At 42.3% G+C, this 24,494-nt stretch overlaps 1 protein-coding gene across 1 annotated transcript in view; it reads left to right on the plus strand.

Annotated features, from left to right (window-relative positions):
• The window catches only part of LOC116514313 (ephrin type-B receptor 3), a 147,287-nt gene that overhangs the window by 106,926 nt on the left and 15,867 nt on the right, over positions 1 to 24,494 (plus strand). The window contains exons 4-12 of the mRNA XM_032225848.1: positions 1,418 to 1,573; positions 7,519 to 7,854; positions 10,017 to 10,141; positions 11,570 to 11,738; positions 11,840 to 11,945; positions 13,766 to 13,818; positions 17,956 to 18,078; positions 18,185 to 18,432; positions 22,392 to 22,607. Of these exons, the coding sequence (XP_032081739.1) occupies positions 1,418 to 1,573; positions 7,519 to 7,854; positions 10,017 to 10,141; positions 11,570 to 11,738; positions 11,840 to 11,945; positions 13,766 to 13,818; positions 17,956 to 18,078; positions 18,185 to 18,432; positions 22,392 to 22,607 (1,532 nt within the window). The remainder of the gene's footprint in view (positions 1 to 1,417; positions 1,574 to 7,518; positions 7,855 to 10,016; positions 10,142 to 11,569; positions 11,739 to 11,839; positions 11,946 to 13,765; positions 13,819 to 17,955; positions 18,079 to 18,184; positions 18,433 to 22,391; positions 22,608 to 24,494) is intronic.

Below are 24,494 nucleotides of genomic sequence, written 5' to 3' on the forward strand. Positions count from 1 at the left end.
CCTTTTACCGACCAGCGATATGGAGCCACAGCAGAGGGATGAAAGAGCCACATGCGGCTCCAGAGCCATGAGTTTCCAACCACTGTTTTAATGAAAGGTGTTCTGACATATCTGATGGCATTCTGAGCCTTCTTCCTATTGGCAGAGTTCATAAGATTTACTTATTTATTTACTTATTTTCTTAGTTTAGTTTAATTTAGTTTAGTTTAGTTTAGCTTAGTTTAGTTTATTGTCATTGCACTTTGTACAATGAAATTAAATGCAATCTTCATTGTACAATGACAGTTCAGGTTGTGGTTATTTACTTATTTACTTTTATTTATTTATTTATTTATTTACATACTTACTTACTTATGAACTCCCTCAGAGATAAATAGAAATAAACTGAGAGAGAAGGAGAGGAGGAAGGAAGAGAGAAAAAGAGAAGGAGAGAGGGTAGGAAGGAAAAGACAGAGGGTAGGAATAGAGGAGAAGTAAGGGAGGGAAGAAGGGGAAGGAGAGGAGGAAGGAAAGAAGTAGAGAAGGAAGGGGGAAGAAAAGAAAGAGAAAATAAGGTGGTGTCATAGCAGGTGTGAAGGATGGTAAACAATACATTCCAAATTATACCTTATATCCTTTTAAATGGAATAATAATAATAATATAAGAATGGCAAAGAAAAAGAATAACTATGTGAATGTATACCTATAACTGCATGTAAGAGAATAAATGACAGTAAAAATATAAAGCACAATATAGGTAAACAATACTTGATCATAAGTAGCTAAGTATAAATAAATAAAGAAATGTATATAAATGGATAATGAATAACGAGATTATGAACGCAAGATAGAAATGTATAGAAGGGAAAACACTAACTGCAAAGAAACCGATTCGGAACTGCTGTATGATATACGATGGAACTTATTGTTCCTATTTTGTTTTTAAGTTATGTGGTTATTTTTGTTAATGTGCTTATGTGTTCTGTTGATGTGTTTATGTGTATAAAATAAAAATTAAAAGAAAAAAAGAAATAAACTGTCCATCTCCCTCAGAGATAAATTATCTCTGAGGGAGATGGACCATTTGAATGAAGTGGCCTCTTCTGTTACTTCTTCCTTTTCATTACGTTTAAGCCAACTTTCCCAATCTCTGGGCTGCATGAACTTCAATTCCCACATCTCCTAGCTAACCTGGCCATGGCCGAGAATTCTGGGAGCTGACGTCTGCACCTCTGGTGGGGCCCAAGGCTGCTGAAGTTGGTCAAAGTTACAATCCAAAGCTGCCCTGCAGTGGTCTTTCCACTTTAAGTCCTCCTTAGTTGTTGTTGGTGAAATTCAAGATGGCGCGTTGGTTCACTGTGCCCAAGGCTGCTACTCTCCATCTCTTGCATGCCATTCCCACAGCTCAATTTTGTTTATCTGTGTGTTTCCCTTCCAGCTTGCGGTCCTGGGACGTTCAAGTCGAAACAGGGAGAAGGTCTGTGCGCTCCGTGTCCCCCCAACAGCCGGACAAGCTCTGAGGCTGCCGTGCTTTGTACGTGCCGGAATAATTATTTCAGAGCGGATACTGATCCCCCCGACAGTGCCTGCACCAGTAAGCCTCGTTCCAAGGTTTTCTCTCAGGTTTTAACAAATGTTTACTCGCGCTGTCTCAGGTATCCAGGATGAATTAGCATATCTCTGAAATCGAAAAAACAAACAAACCGGCAAGAGGAATTAAATTAAGAACGCTGCTAAATGCAAGCAAGATGGAATGTTTCTCAGCTGGCCACATCTGTCCAGGCAGATAGCCAGCCTGGGAGAGGATTGATTATTTTCCAGAAAGGCTATTTCACACGCTAGCTGTGTTTGCTTGGCAAGCCACATTGAGATAAAAACCATGAGATTGCATTTGCACAACATGCTTAGCTTGGGTAAAGTAAACCTGGTTGGTTTGCGCCTGCCCTAACCCATCCTATTTGTTTATGACTCCCTAAACAAGTTAAAGGAATAGAATAGAATAGAATAGAATAGAATAGAATGGCAGAGTTGAAAGGGACCTTGGAGGTCTTCTAGTCCAACCCCCTGCTTAGGCAGGAAAACCTACACCAATTCAGACAAATGGCTATCCAGCATCTTCTTTAAAACTTCCAGTGTTGGAGCATTCACAACTTCTGGAGGCAAGTTGTTCCATTGATTAACTGTCAGGAAGTTTCTCCTTAGTTCTAGGTTGCTTCTCTCCTTGATTAATTTCCACCCATTGCTTCTTGCTCTACCCTCAGGTGCTTTGGAGAACAGCTTGACTCCCTCTTCTTTATGTCAGCCCTTTAGATATTGGAAGACTGCTATCATGTCTCCCCTAGTCCTCCTTTTCATTAAACTAGATATACCCAGTTCCTGCAACCGTTCCTCATATGTTTTAGCCTCCAGTCCCCTAATCATCTTTGTTGCTCTTCTCTGCACTCTTTCTAGAGTCTCAACTTCTTTTTTACATTGTGGCGACCAAAACTGAATGCAGTATTCCAAGTGTGGCCTCACCAACGCATTATAAAGTGGTATTAACACGTGATCTGGATTCTATCCCTCTGTTGATGCAGCCTAAGTTGAGGACTACCCGTAGCGTCCATTCAAGATGGGGAAATTGGAAAGTAATTAGTTAGACATAATTCGACTGGGTGACTTTATCTGGACTTGGAAATAACAGTCGAGTCTATTAAAACCTGAATGTGCGACTACGGAGAATATCAGTCTAGACTGGAAAATAAAATTTGTAAAAAACAAATCCTAAAAGCAGGGAATAACCAATTCAGAAACGTGACCCCAAAGCCAACAGGTTGAGTTCAGTTCAAAAGAGACTTCAACTCTTTTTTCTTTTTTGTCAAGTTTTTTATTTTATATTATTTATCCATAGCAATGCGTGAATGGTGTGTTACCTTACATCTTAATACCAATAGGCATAATATTTATAATTATCATAATAACTATGAGTAATAATATTATTACTCATAGTTATGACATTTCATTTTCATTGTTTCATATTGTTTAAACATACCTAATACTACCGCCCTTCAATTTCTAAATCTCCCTCTTGTTATTACATATATCTTGTTTATATTAATATACTGTATGTGTGTGTGTGTGTGTGTGTATATATATATGTGTGTGTATATATATATGTGTGTGTATATATATATATATATATATATATATATATATACACACACACACACACACACACACACACACACGTGTGTGTGTGTGTGTATTTGTGCTGATAAATAAATAAAGGAGACTAGTATAGATCTATTTCAAGCTATTTAGCTCTCATCAGCTAGCCATACCCTTACTGGGATTCGAACCTAGGCTCTATTACATATTAGGCAGTTGTGTTAACCACTAAGCCACAAGGTTCTCCTCCTTTATCAGCTGAGCCAGGGAAATAGATATGTATTTAGTGTCACAACCCCTGGTATGCCCAAATATGGGAGGAAGCCTACTGCTTCCTATCTCTATCGGCTCATCACAAGAGACCATCCAGACAGAAACCCAATATTTTTACTGTTGCCTTTGTTACATGCATGCATGCATGCATGCATGCATGCATACATACATACATACATACATACATACATACATACATATAATTCCCCTCTTATTTCTATCTCTATTTTAACTATTTTTCTTTCCATATCACCGTAATATTCAAAGACGTTTCTTTTCTATTTTCCATCTTTCACCTGCTTTGTTATTCATATTTCCCTTATTTAGCTCTTCACATCTGTTTATATTAAATATTCATCATTCTTTTGTTATTCAGTGTTTCAGTGTACACTTCTAGTATCAATCACAATCATTTAAACATATGGAGTAGATCTACTTATGTTCTTTCCAATCATCCAATCCATATGGTTCTACCAGGGGTGAAATTCAGCAGGTTCTGACAAGTTCTGGAGAACCGATAGTGGGAATTTTGAGTAGTTCAGAGAACTGGCAAATACCACCTCTGGCTGACCACAGAATGGGGAGGGAGTGGGGATTTTGCAGTATCCTTCCCCTGCCACGCCCACCAAGCCATACCCACAGAACCGGTAGTAAAAAAAAAATGAATTTCACCATTGGGTTTTACTACTGTTAATACACATGTTTACATTAATATTTTATGCATATTTAATAATGCCGTCATTCAATATCTAATTGTCCAGTTAATGCTTAATTCTTGTTCCTAATTCCCATCGTTCACTGTTCATATCTATTTATATTATAATATTATCCTAATATCTGTCACAGTGCATACAAAATAATTATCCAGTCTATATAGTTCTAATATTAATACACATGCTTTTATTAAAGGATATTCATGGATGATATTTTACTCTCTTTTTTTCTATCCATCATCTCTTCCCTGCATCAGTACTTTAAGCCTTATTTTTTTTTACTTTCATTTTTGAAAGCAAGGCAGATATTCCCGTAAAAGTTCGTCCAGTGCCAAGATTTTCAGAATTATTATTATTTTTTTTGCAAAGAAGCTTCAGGAACTTGCTTGGGAGAGGAGAAGGACACATAAATCATCTCACAAATGCTCACCAAAAAATTCATCTTTATGGCCAGTTCTTCCATGATTCAAATCAAAGTACGCGATAAAATTTGGAAAGACCTTAAGAGTTCAGTTTGGAAGACAAAAGGGATGATGCATTTGTAAATTTACTGCTTCTCCCTTTTTTTAGAGAGGTCATGTGGATTATTAAAAGCAATATAAGAGTTACTTTTTTTTTTATCGTCTCCTGCACCGTTTGAAAAAGTTTCCCTGGAAAATATTAGCACAGTGTTCTCCATGAGCAGAAATGAAGACTTGGCTTCCAAAGGGACCGTTTTTATTACTGAAACAGTCAACTTTTGGTCTATATTCCTTCCAGATCACGTGCCCCATTGTTCCTTTCTATCCAGAAGTATAAGCTACCATTTTTATTTATTCAGGAACTAGCTGATAACCTGGCGTTGCCCATGTATTTATTTATCCTAATCCATACATTTGTCCTTAAAAATAATACCACATCAAACATAATTTCTAATGTTGGCTTTTCCCCCTTACCACAGGAAGCCCCCTTGTAGAATACTGTGAAGCAATTATCATGGCAACTCCACTGCGCTGTACAGTAGAAGCCATTTTACGCCTGTAGAGTAGAAGCCATTTTAAGGCACAACAGGCTGTATCTTAACAGAACGCACACCCCGAGGGGTGTTAGGGGTGTCTTAAGTCCACAGTATTTGTTTCCAGAGAGTAAGTCTTTTGTGTACTAAGTTTGGTTGAAATTGCTCGAGGCGCTCCAGAGTTATGCTGGAACGAACATACGAACATACATACATACATACATACATACATACATACATACATACATACCGCATTTTATATATAATAAGCAAATAAATAAATAAATAAAAATAATGATAAAAGAAGAAGAAAATTGATTATGGGGAACAAGGTTTTTGGAAGAGAACCCTACCCTAACCAAATTACTGTTGAATGGTGTCTTAATCCAAATTGTATGTAATGAGGTGCTTCTTCTTTCCATCCATGTCCTCAGCCTGCGAATAGCGTGAAAATTGTGAAAAGGATATTTTTGCACACCCCAGAACAAAAGCAAGGATGCTTCAAATTTTTTTTAAAAAGCTCCGTATCTAGTTTCACCCTCCCCGCCCTGTCCCAGTTCACGTGGGTGAAATCTGGTGGCAAGTTAGCAAAATTTCTAGAAATGTCGGTATCCGGTTTAAACATGCAACAACAACCCCACCTCCCAGCGAAAAAGGAAGAGAAAAAGGCTAAACAGTTTCATCCCTGCCGTTATGATTTCGGTGGCCAAAATGATAATTTTCACATGAAATAGTTGCTCTCCACAGTGCAACATATCTGGGCACAGGTAATTGTTCGCCTTCCTAGGCAACCAATGTTATAAGGAAGAACAAAAAAAGAAGGAAGAACTAGCAAGTCAAGCAAGAAAGGGAATTAAAAGAGTAGAAGGAAATAAAAGTTAAATCTAGATTAATACCAGCCCTATTTATCTGTGTGTGGCAGCAGTCAAAAAAGCTCATACAATCCTGGGTTGTATAAACAGAGGCATAGAATCAAAACCACGTGAAGTATTAGTACCGCTTTAGAAAGCCTTAATAAAGCCACACCTGGAATACTGCATCCAGTTTTGGTCACCACATTACAAAAACGAGGTTGAAACTTTGGGGCTGGGGGGTGCAAAGAAGAGCAACTAAGATGATTAAAGGCCTGGAGACAGAAACATGAAGAACGATTGCAGGATTTGGGTTTGGCTAGACAAGAGAAAAGAAGGATTAGGGAGGGACATGATAACCGTGTTCCAATATTTGAGGGGCTGCCACAAAGAAGAGGGGATCAATTTATTTTCCAAAGCACCCGAAGGCAAGACAAGAAGCAATGAATGGAAACTAACCAAGGAAAGAAGCAACCTGGAATTAAGGAGAAATTTCCTGACAATCAGAACAATTAACCAGTGGAACAACTTGCCTTCAGAAGTTGTGAGTGCTTCATCACTGGTAGTTTTTAAGAAGAAACTCGACAGCCACTGTCTGAAATAGTATAGGGTCTCTTGCTTGAACAGGGGATTGGACAAGAAAACTCCAAGGTCCATTCCTGCTCTATTCTGACTGATTGATTGATTGATCAAATTATTTCTGTTGTATCTTTATGTGTCTGTCATTGTGCTTCCATCGCATCCATAGTTCAGATTTATCCCAAGCCCACTCACACTATTCTAAGCAAGCTACCCTGTTTTCCTGAAAATAAGACCTACCCAGATAATAAGCCTAATCGGGCTTTTGAGCACATGCGCTAAAATAAACCATCCCCCACCAAATTAAGCCCTCCACAAAAATATTGCAACACAGCAGCAGCCACTCACCCCTCCTCGATCTCAAAATTAATAAGACCTCCCCGACAATAAGGCCAAGCGCTTATATCCAGAGTCAAATGAAAAGAAGACCCTGTCTTATTTTCGGGGAAACACAGTAGTTCTATGGTTTAGTTTATTAAATGGTTTATTAAACTTGTATGCCACCCTATTCCCAGAGGGACTCAGGGCAGCTAACAATCTCATAGGGAAAGGGGGTAATACAACGAAGACAAACAAGACAAAACAATTACAAAAAAACAGATTAAAACTCCTCAACAACAGCAACAATTCGAGAGGGGTTGGGAACTCATCAGCCCCAGGCCTGCCGGAACAGCCAGGTCTTAACGGCTTTGCAGAAAGCCTGAAGGGTGGTGAGGGTCCGAATCTCCACGGGGAGGGCCGGAGCAGCCACAGAGAAGGCCCTCCCCCAGGGGGTCGACCGTCGACACTGGCTAGCTGATGGAATCCGGAGGAGGCCTAATCTGTGGGATTCTAACCTAACATCTGCCTCGCAAAGCCAGCATTTTGCTGCAGAATCCCACCAACTCAGAAGTACATGTGATATGCTGACACACAGACCCACAAGATTTGGGGAGAAAGCATTTTTGAGATGCCTTGAGGTCCTTTGATTTTTGTCCTGCAGGCGTGCCCACAGCCCCACGCAACGTCATTTCCAACGTGAACGAGACATCGTTAGTGCTGGAGTGGAGCGAACCACGAGACGCGGGCGGGAGGGATGACCTGCTGTACAACATCATCTGCAAGAAGTGCAGCGTGGAGCCCCGGCTGTGCATGCGTTGCGATGACAACGTGGAGTTCGACCCTCGCCAACTCGGCTTGACCGAGAGGCACATCTACATCAGCAACCTGATGGCCCACACGCAGTACACCTTTGAAATCCAAGCGGTGAACGGCGTCTCCAGCAAAAGTCTCCAAAACCCACAGTTTGCCTCGGTCAACATCACCACCAATCAGGCAGGTGAGTACTTCTGCAAAGGATACTACAATTCCTTCCCTCCCTGGAACCTTCTCCGTTGCACCAGCGAGGGTCCTTCTGGATTAAGTTAGGAATCTTGTTCCTGCCAAAATAATAATAATAATAATGATAATAATGTCCCGGGAGATAGCATTAGAACTCTGACCTAACAAAAGGATTTTTGTTGCAAAGAAATCAAATGGGCTGTTAATTTTGTTTGAAGTATTTACAAGTGAGGTAATGCGAGAGATATTGCAAACAATCGTTTCTCCCAATGTCTAAACACTTAGCGTAGCAATCCAGCTCCAAGGTTGATTTTTAAAAAAAATGAATTTGGATATCCAGACCTGTACTGAAATGAGCAAGTAGATAACAGCTGGAAGGGAAAGGATATAACACAGACCAAACATGCTACATAGAATAGAATAGAATAGAATAGAATAGAATAGAATTCTTTATTGGCAAAGTAATACAATACAATAGCAGAATTGGAAGGGACCTTGGAGGTCTTCTAGTCCAACCCCCTGCCTAGGCAGAAAACCCTATACCGTTTCAGACAGATGGCTATCCAACATCTTCTTAAAGACTTCCAGTGTTGGGGCATTCACAACTTCTGGAGGCAACTTCTGTTCCACTGATTAATTGTTCTAACTGTCAGGAAATTCCTCCTCAGTTCTAAGTGTGATTGGACACACAAGGAATTTGTCTTTGGGGCATGTGTTCTCAGTATACATAAACAAAAAAAAAAAATAGAATACATTCACCAAGAAACACTTAGTGAAAGTCATAGGTTACTAATAAGCAATCAAATTATACTAGGAAACGAATAAAAACAGTATAAATTGTAAAGATACAAGCAACATGATTATACTCATAACTGGGAAGAGATAGGTACTAGGAAGGAAGAGAAGACTAATAATAGAGTTTTAGTAAATTATTGACAGTATTGTGGGAAATAGTTGTTAAGCAGAGTGATGGCATTTGGGGAGAAACTGTCCTTGTGTCTAGTTGTTCTAGTGTGCAGTGTCCTATGGTGTCGTTTTGAAGGAGAAGTTGAAACAATTTATGTCCATACGAGGGGTCTGAGATATTTTCACAGCCCTCTTTTTGACCGGTGCAGTGTACAGGTCCTCAATGGAAAGTGGATTGGTAGCAGTGGTTTTTTTCTTCAGTTCTGATTCTCCTCTGAAGTCTGTGTGTCTGTCTTGTTGGGTTGCAGAGCCAAACCAGACAGTTCTGGAGGTGCAGATGACAGACTCAATAATTCCTCTGTAGAACAGAATCAGCAGCTCTTTGGGCAGTTTGAGCTGGCGCAGAAAGAACATTCTTTGTTCTGCCTTTTTTATGACATTTTTTATGTTAGGTGTCCATTTTATATGTGTATGTACATATGTGTAGTTCTTGTTTCATAAAGTCACAATGGCTTTGTTTTTTTTTTAATGAGCCGCCCCAAATTTGAAATTGCAATTGTGTGGCAAGAAAACGACTACCATAGTAGCATCCTTGGTCTGGGCTGCCAGCATTTGAGAAGAACATTGCGATCTATGCCGGGGGAGAAGAATTGTTTTAGGAGAATAAGAAGTTTTATTTCCGTGGGGTCCTTGGTTGTTTTCTTGCAGACATTTCATTATCCAACCAAGTAACGTCATCCGTGCTACAAGGGTGTGGAGTTTGCTCTTTGTTTATATACCAGTGGTTGGCCCTGTTGAGTGTTCTTGGTGGTTCCTTGATTAAGCTGTGGTTTACTGTTAGCTTGTTTGTTCGAGTTGATAGTCCCTTGATTCGCTGATAAAGCAACGTATTAGTATCTAAACAGAGATCAAACCTCACTCCTTTCTAGCACTGAGGATGTTGTCCAGGTGGGTAATTGGACATCTGCAAGAAAACCACCAGGCTCAGAGAGCACCAAGCCCACCGGTCAACCCTGCTCTGACCAAGGCTTCCAAAGAGCACGAAGCAAAGTCTTGTATATAAACCACGGTTTGAAAGACAAAACCTCTGTGTACTTTATTTTGCTCCTGGGTTGTCTCAAAATAGTAGTCACGCTGTTCGCACTCTGGCACAAGGAATCTTCTGTTGCCAGGAGAAAGCGTGGTGTTGTTCAGAGCAGGGACTTAACTTTAACCGAGGTGGAGAGAAAGACTAACAATTCCCACCTTTTGCAGCTCCTTCCGAAGTTCCCACAATGCATCTGCATGGCAGCTCCGGAAATACCATGACCCTTTCTTGGGAGCCCCCGAAGAAGCCGAACGGGGTCATCTTGGACTACGAGATCAAGTACTTTGAGAAGGTAGATGTCTTTTCCTGGTACGAGCTGAGTCCCAAGCAAGGAATAAGCTGGTATTTCACTGAGACAGAAACTTCTCAGCTCCGTAGAGACTTTTAGTGGGCTTCTGTTCTCAATCAGAGACGAAGCAGTGGTGCCAGTTAATTGTAGCTGATGCGCGGGAAGTGGGAACCAGAAGGACCCCAATTCACATCTGTCACTCAAGTCCAGTAGATCAGGGGTCTCCAGACCTGGCAACTTTAAGACTTGTGGACTTCAACTCCCAGAATTCCCTAGCCAGCATGCATGGACTTCCAACTCTCAGAATTCCTTAGCTAGAGGAATTCAGGGAGTTGAAGTTCACAAGCCTTAAAGTTGCCAGGTTTGGAGACCCCTGTCTTAGATTATGATAAACCATCATCTTTTTTCTACCATCATGGGCCACTTTCTTTCAAGGGTGGGGCCAGAGCTGGAAGAAAGTGGGACAATCCTGTCTTGAACTTTGATTTTTCTTCTTTCTAAGAGTTTCTCTCCTCCCTCTCTCTCTGTCTTTCTCTCTCTCCATCTCTCCATCCATCACTCTCGCTCTTACTCTATTTCTGTCTCCCTCTATCTCTCCCTATTCTCCCTCTCCCTCCCTCCCTCTTTCTCTCCCCTCTCCCCCTTCCCTCCCCACTCTCTCCCTCTCTCCCTCTCTATCCCCCCCTCTCTCTCTCGTAGGTGACATGGGGAAAGAAAGAAAGCTTTACCAATGTCTCAAACAATGGCTTTATAACAGCTACAGATGCCAGTTGCCTGCTCCCACCATAGATGCATCAATATATTTTTTTATCTCCAGATTTCTATTTATAATATGGGCGTTATGAGTCAAGCGTGCTACACGGGGATTGTTGCCAGAATGGTTAGACATGACGTTCCTCCAACAGTTGGCAGCATTATTTAGATGATGTTGATGATCATGATCGTGGTGATTATGATGAAGTTGATAAGGATGGTTAAAATAGAATAAAGGAGAAATGCCTATTACCAAAACTCTTTGGGTGTCTGTATTCTCCCAAGTACAATACGGTTCAACTGTTCCTTCCCTCCCATTGAGCCGGCTGACATGCACACCCCATGACTAATCACATTCAGGCAAGTTGTTTTCAGAACAGTCCCTTCAAGCCTAGGTTGGTATGGAGCTGGTTTTTTTTTTCCCCTCCCAGCTGGGTGACCTTGAGGCAGGGTCTCAGGGAGATACAGCAGTTACTTTTGCTTTCCCTCCAAGCATTCCCCCTCCCATCCTCCCTCCCCAGAGTTCAGGGCAGACTTGTCACCGCATGGTAGAGAAGCGAAAGCAAGCATAAGGCGGCAGCTGACAGTGGACTAGACTAGACATAATCCAGGCACATTGCCCAATAGTAGGGAAGGGCTGGATTTGGTTCTGAGATGCATCTTCCCTCTTTTCCACAGCAAGGCCAGACCGATGGCATTGCCAACACCGTCACTAGCCAGAAGAACGCGGTGCGCCTGGAAGGACTGACGCCTAACACTGCCTTCGTAGTGCAGGTCCGGGCTCGCACTGTGGCAGGGTACGGCCAATACAGCTTTCCCATGGAGTTTCGGACACTGGTTGATGATGGTATGCCATTTGTCATCTGCTACCCACCCCACCTCTTCCACCCTGCTCTCCTGCTCTCATTTGCTAAACCATTGTCCTTTGTCTCGTCCCACTTGGAATAGGCTCCAGTAGCAAGAGCTTCCAGGAACTGCCTCTGATTGTTGGCTCAGCCACCGCAGGGCTTGTCTTCGTGATTGCGGTAGTGGTGATCGCCATCGTCTGCTTCAGGTACCAACTCTTGAAGGGCTTGGGGCTACTTGGGCACCAGAGCTGGAGGAACCGGAGGAAACAAGTTAGATAGCAAGAACTTGACCTAAATCTCGGAAAGTTTGAATCCCGCATTGTGGCCGGCCAGTGGCAGCAGAGTCAGACAGGGAGGAGGTTTGGGGAGGGGGGGGGGACACTGCAAACGGTCACGAAACGAACTGTCGCAAGTCAAGGACTGTCCATTTGGTTATCTGCAGGGTGTGTCAGGGCAGTGAAGGTCTTCCAGGCGGGGTGATCTGCAGTCCCAATTTAATAAAACAGACATCTTAGCACATCTGTGTTAAGATGTCTGCTTTATTAAATTGGAACTTTAAGGATCGTTTTGCCTTGGACTCTGATTTAATTCTACATGATACTTGGAACGCTGACACGGTGGTTGGATTTAATTTTTTTTACTACCGGTTCCGTCGGCGTGGCTTGATGGGCGTGGCAGGGGAAGGAAACTGTAAAACGGAGGCGGGGCCAGTCAGAGGTGGTATTTGCCGGTTCTCCAAAGTACTTCCAAACTTTCACTACCGGTTCTCCAGAACTGATCAGAACCTGCTGAATACCACCTCTGGTGATCTGGGGCGCATACTGAATCCTAGGCCACGTCGAACTTTGGAAGCTTGGATGGACGGTGAAATGAGGTACCTTCTATTGCCACATTGGCCCATTTCTGTTTGAGGCAACACTGGTTCCTTTGGGTGGCTGCCTCTTCCATCATCAGAACGGATTGCATCTCCTGCCTGGTGCAAACCACTTCATCAAAGCAACTTCCAATTGCTCCATACAGGCGTAATGGATAATAATAAGCAGGGTTGGGTGATTGTAGCTGTTGCTACAATGGAGACAAGGGCTCTTACCAAAGCAAAGCTGTGGAAATCCAGCTGTTGGTACATGAGCTCTGATTGGAAAATTGGGGTTTATATAAAGTAGGTTTGAAAATAAAGGGGTGTTTCCCCCCCTCCCTCTCCTTTATATATAAAGCTTGATTAATCCTTAAAGTTTGTAAAGTATTATTGGACCCGAATTTTAACGTGTGTACGTTAAGAGGCAGTTAAAATAGAGTAAAGCTTTAAAAAAAAAAAAGATGTGTTTAGAACTTTTTGATTTTACAGATGTTTCTTTTAAAGAAAATTTTAATGTTTGAAAATTTAGAAAAAAAGTATTTTCCCCCCTTCAGGGTTAAAAAAATTTGAATTTTATTAATAGGAATTATGATGGTCTATAAATATTAATCAGGAGACATAAATATATATTGTTTCCCGCAGCAAGCCAATGCAGAGATTGTTAAATCGATTCTTTTATCCAAAGAAGAGAATATATTTCATTTTGTTTCTGTTTGAAAATTGATTCCGGATTGTCTGCTTGTGATGGGTGTGTGTGTGTGTGTGTGTGAAATGTTGACTTTGTTTTTGTTAGTTAGACAGCTTTGTTGTTATAGAAATGGCTAGTGCATACACTATTGTATAAAAGTAAAAAGTTGTGGGTTTTACATTATCTTCTACATAAAACTATATCTTCTATAAACTCTCTTTTATAAAGAGAGTTGGAAGTCAACGCCTTTTTTTTTCTTTTTTCCTTTCCAAGCCACTTTTTCCCTTTTTCCTTTCCCTAATTTTCCATTACTTTTTTTATTTTCCTCTATAGCTTATATTTTGAGAAAAATTAATAAAATTTAAAAACCGGGGTTTAAATTTTCCAGAAAATAGTGAAAGCCATTGCAATTCAATATACAATAGGTTGGATTTTGTGGATAATTTGCATTGTGGGTGATTTTTCCTCTCTTTCTTGGCCAGGAAGCAGCAAAATAACACCGAATCAGAGTACACGGAGAAACTGCAGCAATACAGTGAGTATCATCTGATTGTGATAACGCACGCCCCCATCACCACAACGTGTGTCAGCTCAATAAATAGCCAATAACACATACCCGGGTTTCCCTGAAAATAAGACCGGGTCTTATTTTCTTTTGACCCCCGAAATAAGCCTTGGCCTTATTTTTGGGAAGGTCTTATTACCGTATTTTTCGAAGTATAAGACACACCGGAGTATAAGACGCACCAAGGTTTTGAAGAGGCAAATTTAAAAATAAAAGTTTTTGCATTCTGCAAACCTCCCCAAAACAGCCTGTTTTTCACGAAAACGGGCTCGTTTTTTTTTTCTTCAAAAAAATGGGCATGGATAGCCTTTAGAAGGCTTGTAGAATGCTCTGGGGGGGGGTGTCAAAAATGAGCAAAAATCGATCCATTTTTCACGAAAATTGTCTCATTTTTTTGTCAAAAAAGGGCATGGATAGCCTTTAGGAGACTTATAGAATGCTCCTGGGGGCTAGGTGGGCAAAATTGAGCAAAAAAGGCCCGTTTCTGCTCATTTCCGCCCTCCCCAGCCCCCAGGAGCTCCCTGAAAGCCTCCATAAGGCTATGCACTGCCATTTTGGTTAAGGGGGTGGGGTTTTGGGAGGCAAAAAATGCTGTATTCTGTATATAAGATGCACCCAGATTTTCAGCCTCTTTTTTGAGGGGAAAGAGTATGTCTTATACTCTGAAAAATACGGTATTTTTGAGGTACGAGAGGCGGCAAGCGTGGTCACCTCATGGCTGCTGCTGTGTTGCAATATTTTCTGGGAGGGCTTAACTTTCTGGGGAGGGTTTATTTTAGCGCATGCGCTCAATAGCCCAATTGGGCTTATTATCCGGGGAGGTCTTATTTTCCGGGAAACAGGGTACTATTTTTATTGTAAGAGCTATAGAAAAGAATTTTTCAAGTCCGAATCTGTTTCCTCTTTCCTCTCTTTATTTACATGTGAACCAAGATGGAGCTTGTATGAAACAATTTCTCATGTTATTTTCTTGGGCTGGGCTCAAACCCCTGAAGGTTTGCCTTGGTAGCAATTTTTCCTCCTATCCCCTCAAGGCCTTTCCCTCTTCTCTCTACAGCCTGATGCATGTCAAAATTGGCCTTGTACCCTCTGTAGATATTTTCTTACCTTTCCATTACTGTAGTGTGAGGATCAGGTTCTTGCACTATGAATGGAGTTCAGCGTGATCCACATGCTCAATTCACATCACCTTTCATGCTCCTAGGGCAGAGGTCTTCAAACGTGGCAACTTTAAGACACGTGGACTTCAACTCCCAGAAATTCTGGGGGTTGAAGTCCACGAGTCTTAAAGTTGCCACGTTTGGGGACCCGTGTCCTAGGGAGACTGCCATGGTGATTGGTTTCTTCCTAACTTGGCTTCCATAGAGTGGATATATAAAAAGAAGCTACCCTCAAACAAGGCAGTTTTCTAAACTCTGATCATTAGAAATAGCACTTAGACTTATATACTGCTTTACAGTCACTTCCTAAGCAATTTACAGAGTCAGCCAATTGCCCCCAACAATTTGGGTCCTCATTTTACTCACCTCGGAAGGATGGAAGGCTGAGTCAACCTTGAGCCTGGTGAGATTTGAACTGCCAAATTGCAGTCAGCTGGCAGCCAGCAGAAGTAGCCTGCAGTACTGCACTCTAACCACTGCGTCACTGCGGCTCATTAGCTAAATTGTCTATGGAGATTCTCAAACCTCCAGGTCATGGTTGTCCCAAAGGTGATTTTTTTCAAAAGGCACCTGGATTTTCTTAGTTTTTCCTTGAAGACATATTGAGGAGCGAAACATCTTCAAGGAAAAACAAAGTCCAGTTGCCTTTTTTTTGGGGGGGGGGGGAAATACCTTTGGAACTTAGTTAGATTGGTATCCCGTAAACCAGGATTTCCTCTACTCTCTTCTAAGAGTAGAAGTCCATGCATGCTGGTTGGAAAATTCTGGGAGTTGATGTTCACGCTTCTTAAAATTGCTAAAGGTGACAAACACAGCCATACATTTTCAAATTTTAGTTTTATGGATTTTTATTGATTTGAACCATTTATTTATTAGGAAACTTTTATCTACAATCTACCAAAGGAACTCTGTATGGTAAACATAGATAACAACATAATTCCAATGTGCAATCAGTTAAGTAAAAACTAACTCCAGACCCCCAAACCTCATTCCTAACATATTGTATGTACTTAAACCTATGCCAGAGTTCCATTAATATCCTGGCCTCAGCACCTGGGGAAGAGCCAGCTCTTAAAACTTTCCAGAAAGCTAATACAATATGGCTTGCTTTATTGCTTATAAGTTGATTTATTGATGATTTTGCTAAAACTATACATATCTTGAACTGGTTTTCCATATTTATTGGTTACAAACAAAGGATCTTTATCCGCTTGTGTTTTTGCAATGTTATTAAGATTAGTAATGACTGGCTGTCTTCACATTCTGGTCTTTTAAATGTTATTTAATTAGTTTGTTGTGCACACTGTGTTAAAAGGCAGTACTATAAATTATTTGTCATTATAATTATAAAATAATTTATAGTCTGACTTTTTACATAGATAATTTATATTCTTTTATATGGCTGTATTTCATGTAATGGTTGTTGTTGCTGGATTATGATTATTATTATTTTCAAAATATTTGCTCAGAAGAATACGCAGCAAATCGGGTAATTTAGAATCCCTTTATTGCCATGTGTAGGAATTGTCAAAATACCTTCATACCCATGTTGTCATGTGGTTCCAAGCAAAGGTGGGGTTTATTTGTAAATTAAATATTGTGAGGTCATATAGTTCTTATGAAAATGGGTTTACCTAGTCAAGGGTTTTTTTTTCCAGTTGTGTAATTTGCTATTTCCAATCACCAAGATAATCAGGAAGAAAATATTTATATTGTATGTTTACTGTGTCTGTATCTCTATTTATCTAACACTATCTCTCTCTATTTCTGTGCCTTTCTATAGCTATCAATCATCTACCTATCAACATGTGTCTGTCTCTCCATATATCTCACTCTCTCTCTCTTGTTGTCTATCTACCTATCTATTTATGTATAGACACACATAAATAGATAGGTAGATAGTCTGTCTATATCTCTCCCTCCCTCCCACCCTCTCTTATCTATCTATCTATCTATCTATCTATCTATCTATCTATCTATCTATCTATCTATCTACCTACCTACCTACCTACCTACCTACCTACCTACCTACCTACCTACCTACCTACCTACCTACCTACCTATCTACATGTGTCTGTCTGTCTGTCTGTCTGTCTGTCTGTCTGTCTCTATCTATCTATCTATCTATCTATCTATCTACATGTGCCTATCTATATCTCTCCCTCCCTCATCTATCTGTCTGTCCGTCTGTCTGTCTGTCTGTCTATCATCTATCTATCTATCTATCTATCTATCTATCTATCTATCTACCTACCTACCTACCTACCTACCTACCTACCTACCTACCTACCTACCTACCTACCTACGTCTGTCTGTCTGTCTGTCTGTCTGTCTGTCTGTCTCTATCTATCTATCTATCTATCTATCTATCTATCTATCTATCTATCTATCTATCTACATGTGCCTGTCTATATCTCTCCCTCCCTCATCTATCTATCTATCTATCTATCTATCTATCTATCTATCTATCTATCTATCTATCTATCTACATGTGCCTGTCTATATCTCTCCCTCCCTCATCTATCTATCTATCTATCTATCTATCTATCTATCTATCTATCTATCTATCTATCTACCTACCTACCTATCTACCTATCTACCTATCTACCTATCTACCTATCTATATACATGTGTCTGTCTGTATATCTCTCTCCCCCCTCTATCTATCTCTATCTATCTATCTATCTATCTATCTATCTATCTATCTATCTATCTATCTATCTATCTATCTACCTACCTACCTACCTACCTACCTACCTACCTACCTACCTACCTACATGTGTCTGTCTGTCTATATCTCTTCCCCCCCCCCCCTTCCCCACTCTATAGATCAATCGATCTATCTATCTGGAGATGGAGGCCTTTAACACAAATGAAACTTAAATATGGCCTCTTAGCAGACAGCCTTTATCTCTCACCTACCCAAACCTTATCTCTCACTTTGCAGTTACTCCAGGAATGAAGGTTTATGTTGACCCTTTCACTTACGAAGACCCTAACGAAGCTGTCCGGGAATTTGCCAAAGAAATCGACATTTCTTGCGTCAAAATCGAGGAAGTGATTGGAGCAGGCAAGTCGCCCAGCTGCAGCCCAGCTGGCTTTCCTCGGAGCATCTCCAGGAGGGCAGGAGATGTCGGGGTCTCCTTTGCTACTCTTGCCTCTCCCTTCCTCCGCAGGTGAATTTGGGGAAGTTTGCCGGGGCCGCCTCAAACTGCCGGGCAGGCGGGAAATCTTTGTGGCCATCAAAACGCTGAAGGTGGGCTACACGGAGCGGCAGAGGCGGGATTTCCTGAGCGAAGCCAGCATCATGGGACAGTTTGACCACCCCAACATCATCCATCTGGAAGGCGTGGTCACCAAGAGTCGGCCGGTCATGATAGTTACGGAGTTCATGGAAAACTGCGCCCTTGATTCCTTCCTCCGGGTGAGGAGCACTCTCTACTCTCCCTTAAGGCTTATAATAGTGCTTCCCAACCTTGGCAACTTCAAGATGGTTGGACTTCAACTCCCAGAATTCCCCAGCCAGCGTATGCTGGCTGGGGAATTCTGGGAGTTGAAGTCCAACCATCTTGAAGTTGCCAAAGTTGGGAAACTTGGTTTCCAAAGTTATCCCGCATGCAAAAAAAGGAGAGTCCATCCCATTTTTCTCTCCAAGGGCTCCCAAACCCACTTGGTTTTCCTCTTCACTGAGGCCTCTATTTTCATGAGCTCCAACCTAAAAACTCCAGGAGAGTTATCTGTGTTTTCCAATGTATATATAAGGAGAAGAATGAATTAATGCGGAAATTAGGTGGATTTAGAAACTTGGCAGAGATTGGCGAGCACTGGCTAGTATTGGCACCATGAATCCATCTCTGGAAGGGGCAACCGAAGGCATCTATTGTCTGCTTCTCCTGGGAACGTTCCAGAAATGGCCTCTTCATTCGCATGCATGCGTTAGTTACGCCTTGAGAAATACTTGCGGAGACTCTAAAAGGAGGGCAGAGAAGAGGATTAGGGGACTGGAGGCTGAAACATATGAAGAACAGTTGCAGGAACTGGGTATGTCTACTTTAATGAAAAGAAGGACTAGGGCAGCGAGGGCTAAACTTTTTGTTGTCGCGTGCCGAAAGAGTGTGCACGCCTGCACCCACAATGCGCACGTGACACTCCATGTGCCTCGCCCCCTGCGCATGCGTATCCCCCACTCCCTCCCCCTTGCATGCACACGCACCAGACCTGTTTTGGGTTTAGTAGGCCTCCCTGCAGCCTCCTGGGAGCAAAAACGGGCCCCGGGGGGGGCACACCACACCCCGCGAATGCAACCCGCCCCCTCCGCATGCATGGCAGACCCGAAAATCCACTGGGTGACGGAATGGTGCATGCGCGATGGAACTGAGTTTGGGCAACAGCTGACATACCCACAGAGAGGGCTCTGTGTGCCGCTTGTGGCAGACGTGCCATAGATTCACCCTCACGGAACTGGGGGTGACATGATAGTAGTGTTCCAATATTTGAGAGACTGCCACAAAGAAGAGAGAGTCAAACAATTCTCCAAGGCACCTGAGGGTAGAACAAGAAGCAATGGGTGGAAACTGATCAAGGAGAGAAGCAACCTAGAACGAAAGAGAAATTAATCAGTGGAACGACTTCCCCTCAAAAATGGTCACTGAAGGTTTTTAAGAAGAGATTGGAAAACTGTTTGTCTGAAATATGGTATAAGGTCTCCTGCTTGAGCAGGGGGTTGGACTAGAAGACCTCAAAGGTCCCTTCCAGCTCTATTCTGATTGATTGATTGATTGTCTAGAGAAAAGAAGGACTAGGGGTAACATGATAGCGGAGTTCCAATCTCTCAGGGATTGCCACAAAGAAGAGGGAGTCAACTTATTTTCCAAACCACCAGAAAGCAGGAGAAGGATGGGCAATGGATGGGAGCTAATCAAGGAGAGAACCAAGCTAAAAGGAAAGGGAAATTTCCTAACAATGAGAACAATGGAATCAATGGAATAGCTTGCCTTCAGAAGTTGCAGATAGTCTCATGTCCAGGTGATTGGATAACCATTTGGCTGAAATGGTAAAGGGTCTCCTGGTTGAGTAGAGGGTCAGACTAGAAGACCTCCAAGGCCTTGTCCAACCCTGTCATTCTATGTTCAATGACTTGTAAAGAAACCAATGTGAACTTTTGAGTTAAAGCATTCTTTAAGAGGGAGAGATTGGGAGATTGAGAGAGAGGGAAGGGAGAGGGAAGGAGGGAGAGAGAGAGAGAGAGAGAGGGAGATGGCAGTGGTCCAAGGTCCCTTCCAACTATTTATCCTGTTAAAGTGACTTTCTTTTGAAATGAAATAGAACCACGGTTCTTACTATCACAACCACACTGCGCAAAGCAATTGTGCGCCATTAGAGAGCAGGGAGATAAGTTGGAAAATGGGCTGATCTGTTGTACATCATGCAGGATTCTTTCCAAGCACCGAGGTTCCCTTTGACACGCCTTCCTAGCCTAGAGGCGGAGGCCAGCCTGCAGCTGGCTCTCTGTTTTTCCAGGTGTTTCCCAAATATGCTTGTAATCCCATTAGCTTGATGAGAAGACACGAGACAGGTGGCTGCATTGGGAATCTGCGAGCTCTCTCATTTCAGAACTATGGATGTAACTCATTACCACCAGGCCTTTTCTCCAAAACACCTCACGCTAGGAGATAAAAAAACATCTCAAGATGCTGGCTAGAGATAGGACGCAGATACTTAGAGGCGTGAGATTTCTCTTCATCATGAGTGCCTAAACTTTTTAAATAGCATTTAACTCCCTTCAGCCTTGGGGAGACTGCCAAAGGTTCATTTAGTGAGCATTCAAAGTCGCAACGGCACTGGGGAAAAAAATTTGAGTTAGGATTGTTTTCCACGCAATGTACAAAAATCCTCGACTTACAAAAGTTCATTTAGGGGTCGAAGTCACAAGGGCACTGAGAAAACTTGAGTTACAACCATTGGGCATCCCCATGGTCACATGATCAACATTCAACATTCATGAGCCGCGGTGGCGCGGTGGTTAGAGTGCAGTACTGCAGGCTGCTTCTGCTGACTGCCGGCTGCCTGCAATTTGGCAGTTCGAATCTCACCAGGCTCAAGGTTGACTCAGCCTTCCCTCCTTACGAGGCGGGTAAAATGAGTATGCAAAATATGCTGACTCTGTAGAGAGGGCTGTAAAGCAGTATATAAGTCTTAAGTGCTATTGCTAATCAGCCACTTGGTAACCGACTCATGATGGATGCCATGTCCTTGAGTCATTTGGCCATCCTTTGCAACCTTCTGATGAGCAAACTCAATGGGGAAGCCGGATTCACTTAACAACCATAACTAGCTTAACAAACTGCACTGACTCACTCAACAACTGTGACACGAAAGGTAATAAAAATGGGGCAGAACTCACCCAACAACTGTCTCGTTTAACAACAGAAATGTTGGGTTCAGTTAGGATCGTAAGTCAAGGACTATCTTTTTTTTAAATTTATTTTTTATTTTTATTTTATTTTTTGTAAATGTGTTTTTATTTTCCATGTTCATTTCGTACAGTCACATATATACTGTGCATAACCGGGGCCATATAACATTAAACAATAAACACAGCCATTCCTCTTGTCAACAATACCCCCCAAAATAGAAACCCAATGTACCTCTTCGACCCTCCATACACCCTTTCTTTCGCCCCCCTCCAACTTTCCCTCTTCCCTCCATCATTCCCCTCTACCCTACTTCCCCTCCCCCTCTACCACTCCTCTCTCCCAGTACACTCCCTCCCTTCCTTCTCACCTTCCCTCCCATCCTCTCTCCCACCCTCTCTACCCCTCTTTCTTCTATCCCTCTACTCCTCCCTTCGGTGTATTTCTACAATCTATTAATATATTCAGCTTGTCCTATTTTTACAGTGAAATTAAAGAGCAACAGTATACAAGTGCAGTCGCATTACTTTAAAATCTAACACATACTATATATCCCCCCTCCCCCCCTCTCCCCTAACACCCCACCTCCCTTCCCCCCCCCCCGACTTCCCAGAGCCCGTACACGGTATAGGTTTTTAACAAATAGAGTCGAAAATATATTAAGACAAAGGAAATAAAAAAGAAGTTAATAACATCTCTGCATTAAACTCAGCTTCTTCCTGTTGCACTAACTTTAAGCGGTTTAGATTATTCCTAATCTTAAGCATAGGCTATCTGTAATTTCTTAGTCCCATATTTGTTTTGTATATAGTCAATCTATCTTTAAGCGTTCTCTGGTGATCCCACTCTCATTGAACTCTCTTACAACAATCAGTGAGAGGGCTTTGTATGCCACGTCCATGAATTTCGAGCAAAGGATTTGATTTTTTCCCCAAATTTGTCTCAAAACCCGCCCTTGTTGTCCCAACAGTTGAATGATGGGCAGTTCACTGTGATCCAGTTAGTTGGCATGCTGCGCGGCATCGCAGCGGGAATGAAATACCTCTCAGAGATGAATTACGTCCACCGAGACCTGGCTGCCCGCAACATTCTGGTCAACAGCAACCTCGTGTGCAAAGTGTCAGATTTTGGACTCTCGCGGTTTTTAGAAGACGATCCCTCTGACCCCACGTACACCAGTTCACTGGTAGGTGAAAATCTTGATGACGTCATCTCTCTTCCCTTCCGCCACAAAGATTTTGCAAAGAAGGGTGCGGGATCCCCATTCTAGCCAAACTAAATTTTGCTGAAAGACCTGTGTTCATTCATATAGTCCCATTTGCTAGAGACTCCGCAACAGAGGTGAAATTCAGCAGGTTCTGGCCAGTTTTGGAGAACCGCTAGCAGAAATTTTGAGTAGTTCGGAAAACTAGTAAATACCACCTCTGACTGGCCCCGCCTCCATCTATTCTCTGCCTCCCGAGTCCCAGCTGATTGGGAGGAAATGGGGATTTTGCATTAATCTTCCCCTGGAGTGGGGAGGGAATGGGGATTTTGCAGTATCCTTCCCCTGGAGTGGGGAGGGAATGGGGATTTTGCAATATCCTTCCCTTGGAGTGAGGAGGGAATGGGGATTTTGCAGTATCCTTCCCCTGGAGTGTGGAGGGAATGGGGATTTTGCAGTATCCTTCCCCTGGAGTCGGGAGGGAATGTGGATTTTACAGTATCCTTCTCCTGGAGTGGGGAGGGAATGGAGATTTTGCAGTATCCTTCCCCTGGAGTGAGGAGGGAATGGAGATTTTACAGTATTTTCCCTGGAGTGAGGAGGGAATGGAGATTTTACCGTATCCTTCCCCTGCCACTCCCACCAAGCCATGCCCACAGAACCAGGAGTACAAAATTTTGAATCCCACCACTGCTCCACAACCACATTTTCGAGGTTTAGAGGAACCTTGCCAAAGATGGATATGTATGTATGGCGATTCTCAGTCATCCAGGTCCATGGTTGTCCCAAAGGAGCTTTTTGCAAGAGACAACCGGACTTTGTTTTTCCTTGAACACTTTTTGCTTCTCACCCAAGAAGCTTCTTCAGTTCTGAAGAAGTTTCTTGGATGAATGGCAAGAGGTCTTCAAGGAAAAACAAAGTCCAGCTGCCTTTTGAAGAAGTACCGTTGGGATACCATCCTATGTCAGTGTGTGGGAATAAATCTGAAAATAATGGACAGACCCATGTTTATCTGAGAAGACACCAAAGAAAACCCAGTACTCTAGATCAGGGGTCTCCAACCTTCTCAATTTTAAGACTTGTGGACTTCAACTCCCAGCTGGCTGAGGAATTGTGGGAGTTGAAGTCCACAAGTCTTAAAGTTGACAAGGTTGGATTCCCCTGCTCTAGATTAGACCAACTTTTCTCAATCTTAGCAACTTTATGATCCATGGCCTTCAACTCCCAGAACAGCGATTAGGTTGCAAAACACTAAATTAGACATTTGAATGGCATCTTTATGGACATGTCCAGCTTGTTTCCTTGACCGTGGCATGGGAGTGGTTTGGTATCTGGGTGTGTTTATGACGTCACTAGGATTTGAACGTGACTCATTGATTTTGTTAGAAATAAAATAGAAGTTAATGTAGCAAACAATGGATTTATGGGGCATCCTGCCACAGGGCCAAATGGCTTTGAAAGAAAAGAATGTAAGCAAATCATGAAGGAGTAGATCTGTCAGGAGTTCTTGCTGCCATTTGCTCAGGACAGGCTCTGGAGCCGCATGTGGCTTTTTCATCCCTCTGCTGCGGCTCCCTGTCACCGATCGACTCCACAATTGATAGGGCTTTCGGTTAGGACAGGTACAGGAAAAAGAAGGCTGTGCTAGGAAAAGAGATGGGAGAACCAGACTTCTGGTCAGCTCCAGAATTGAACGGGGGGCTTCCAGTTAGGACCTTTGAGGTTCTTTGAGTTTTTAAGGTTGCCAATCCCTGGCTTAGGAGGAGAAAAGTGGAAGACAATGTTATCTTCCAATGACTCTTGGAAATAAGAACTTGGCTTGGAAAGGGTTGGTCTGATCCAGCTGCTAGAATTAGCCATTTGGGTCTT

This window comes from Thamnophis elegans, chromosome 10, assembly GCF_009769535.1.
Source record: "Thamnophis elegans isolate rThaEle1 chromosome 10, rThaEle1.pri, whole genome shotgun sequence".
In the NCBI taxonomy this organism is placed as follows: domain Eukaryota; kingdom Metazoa; phylum Chordata; class Lepidosauria; order Squamata; family Colubridae; genus Thamnophis; species Thamnophis elegans.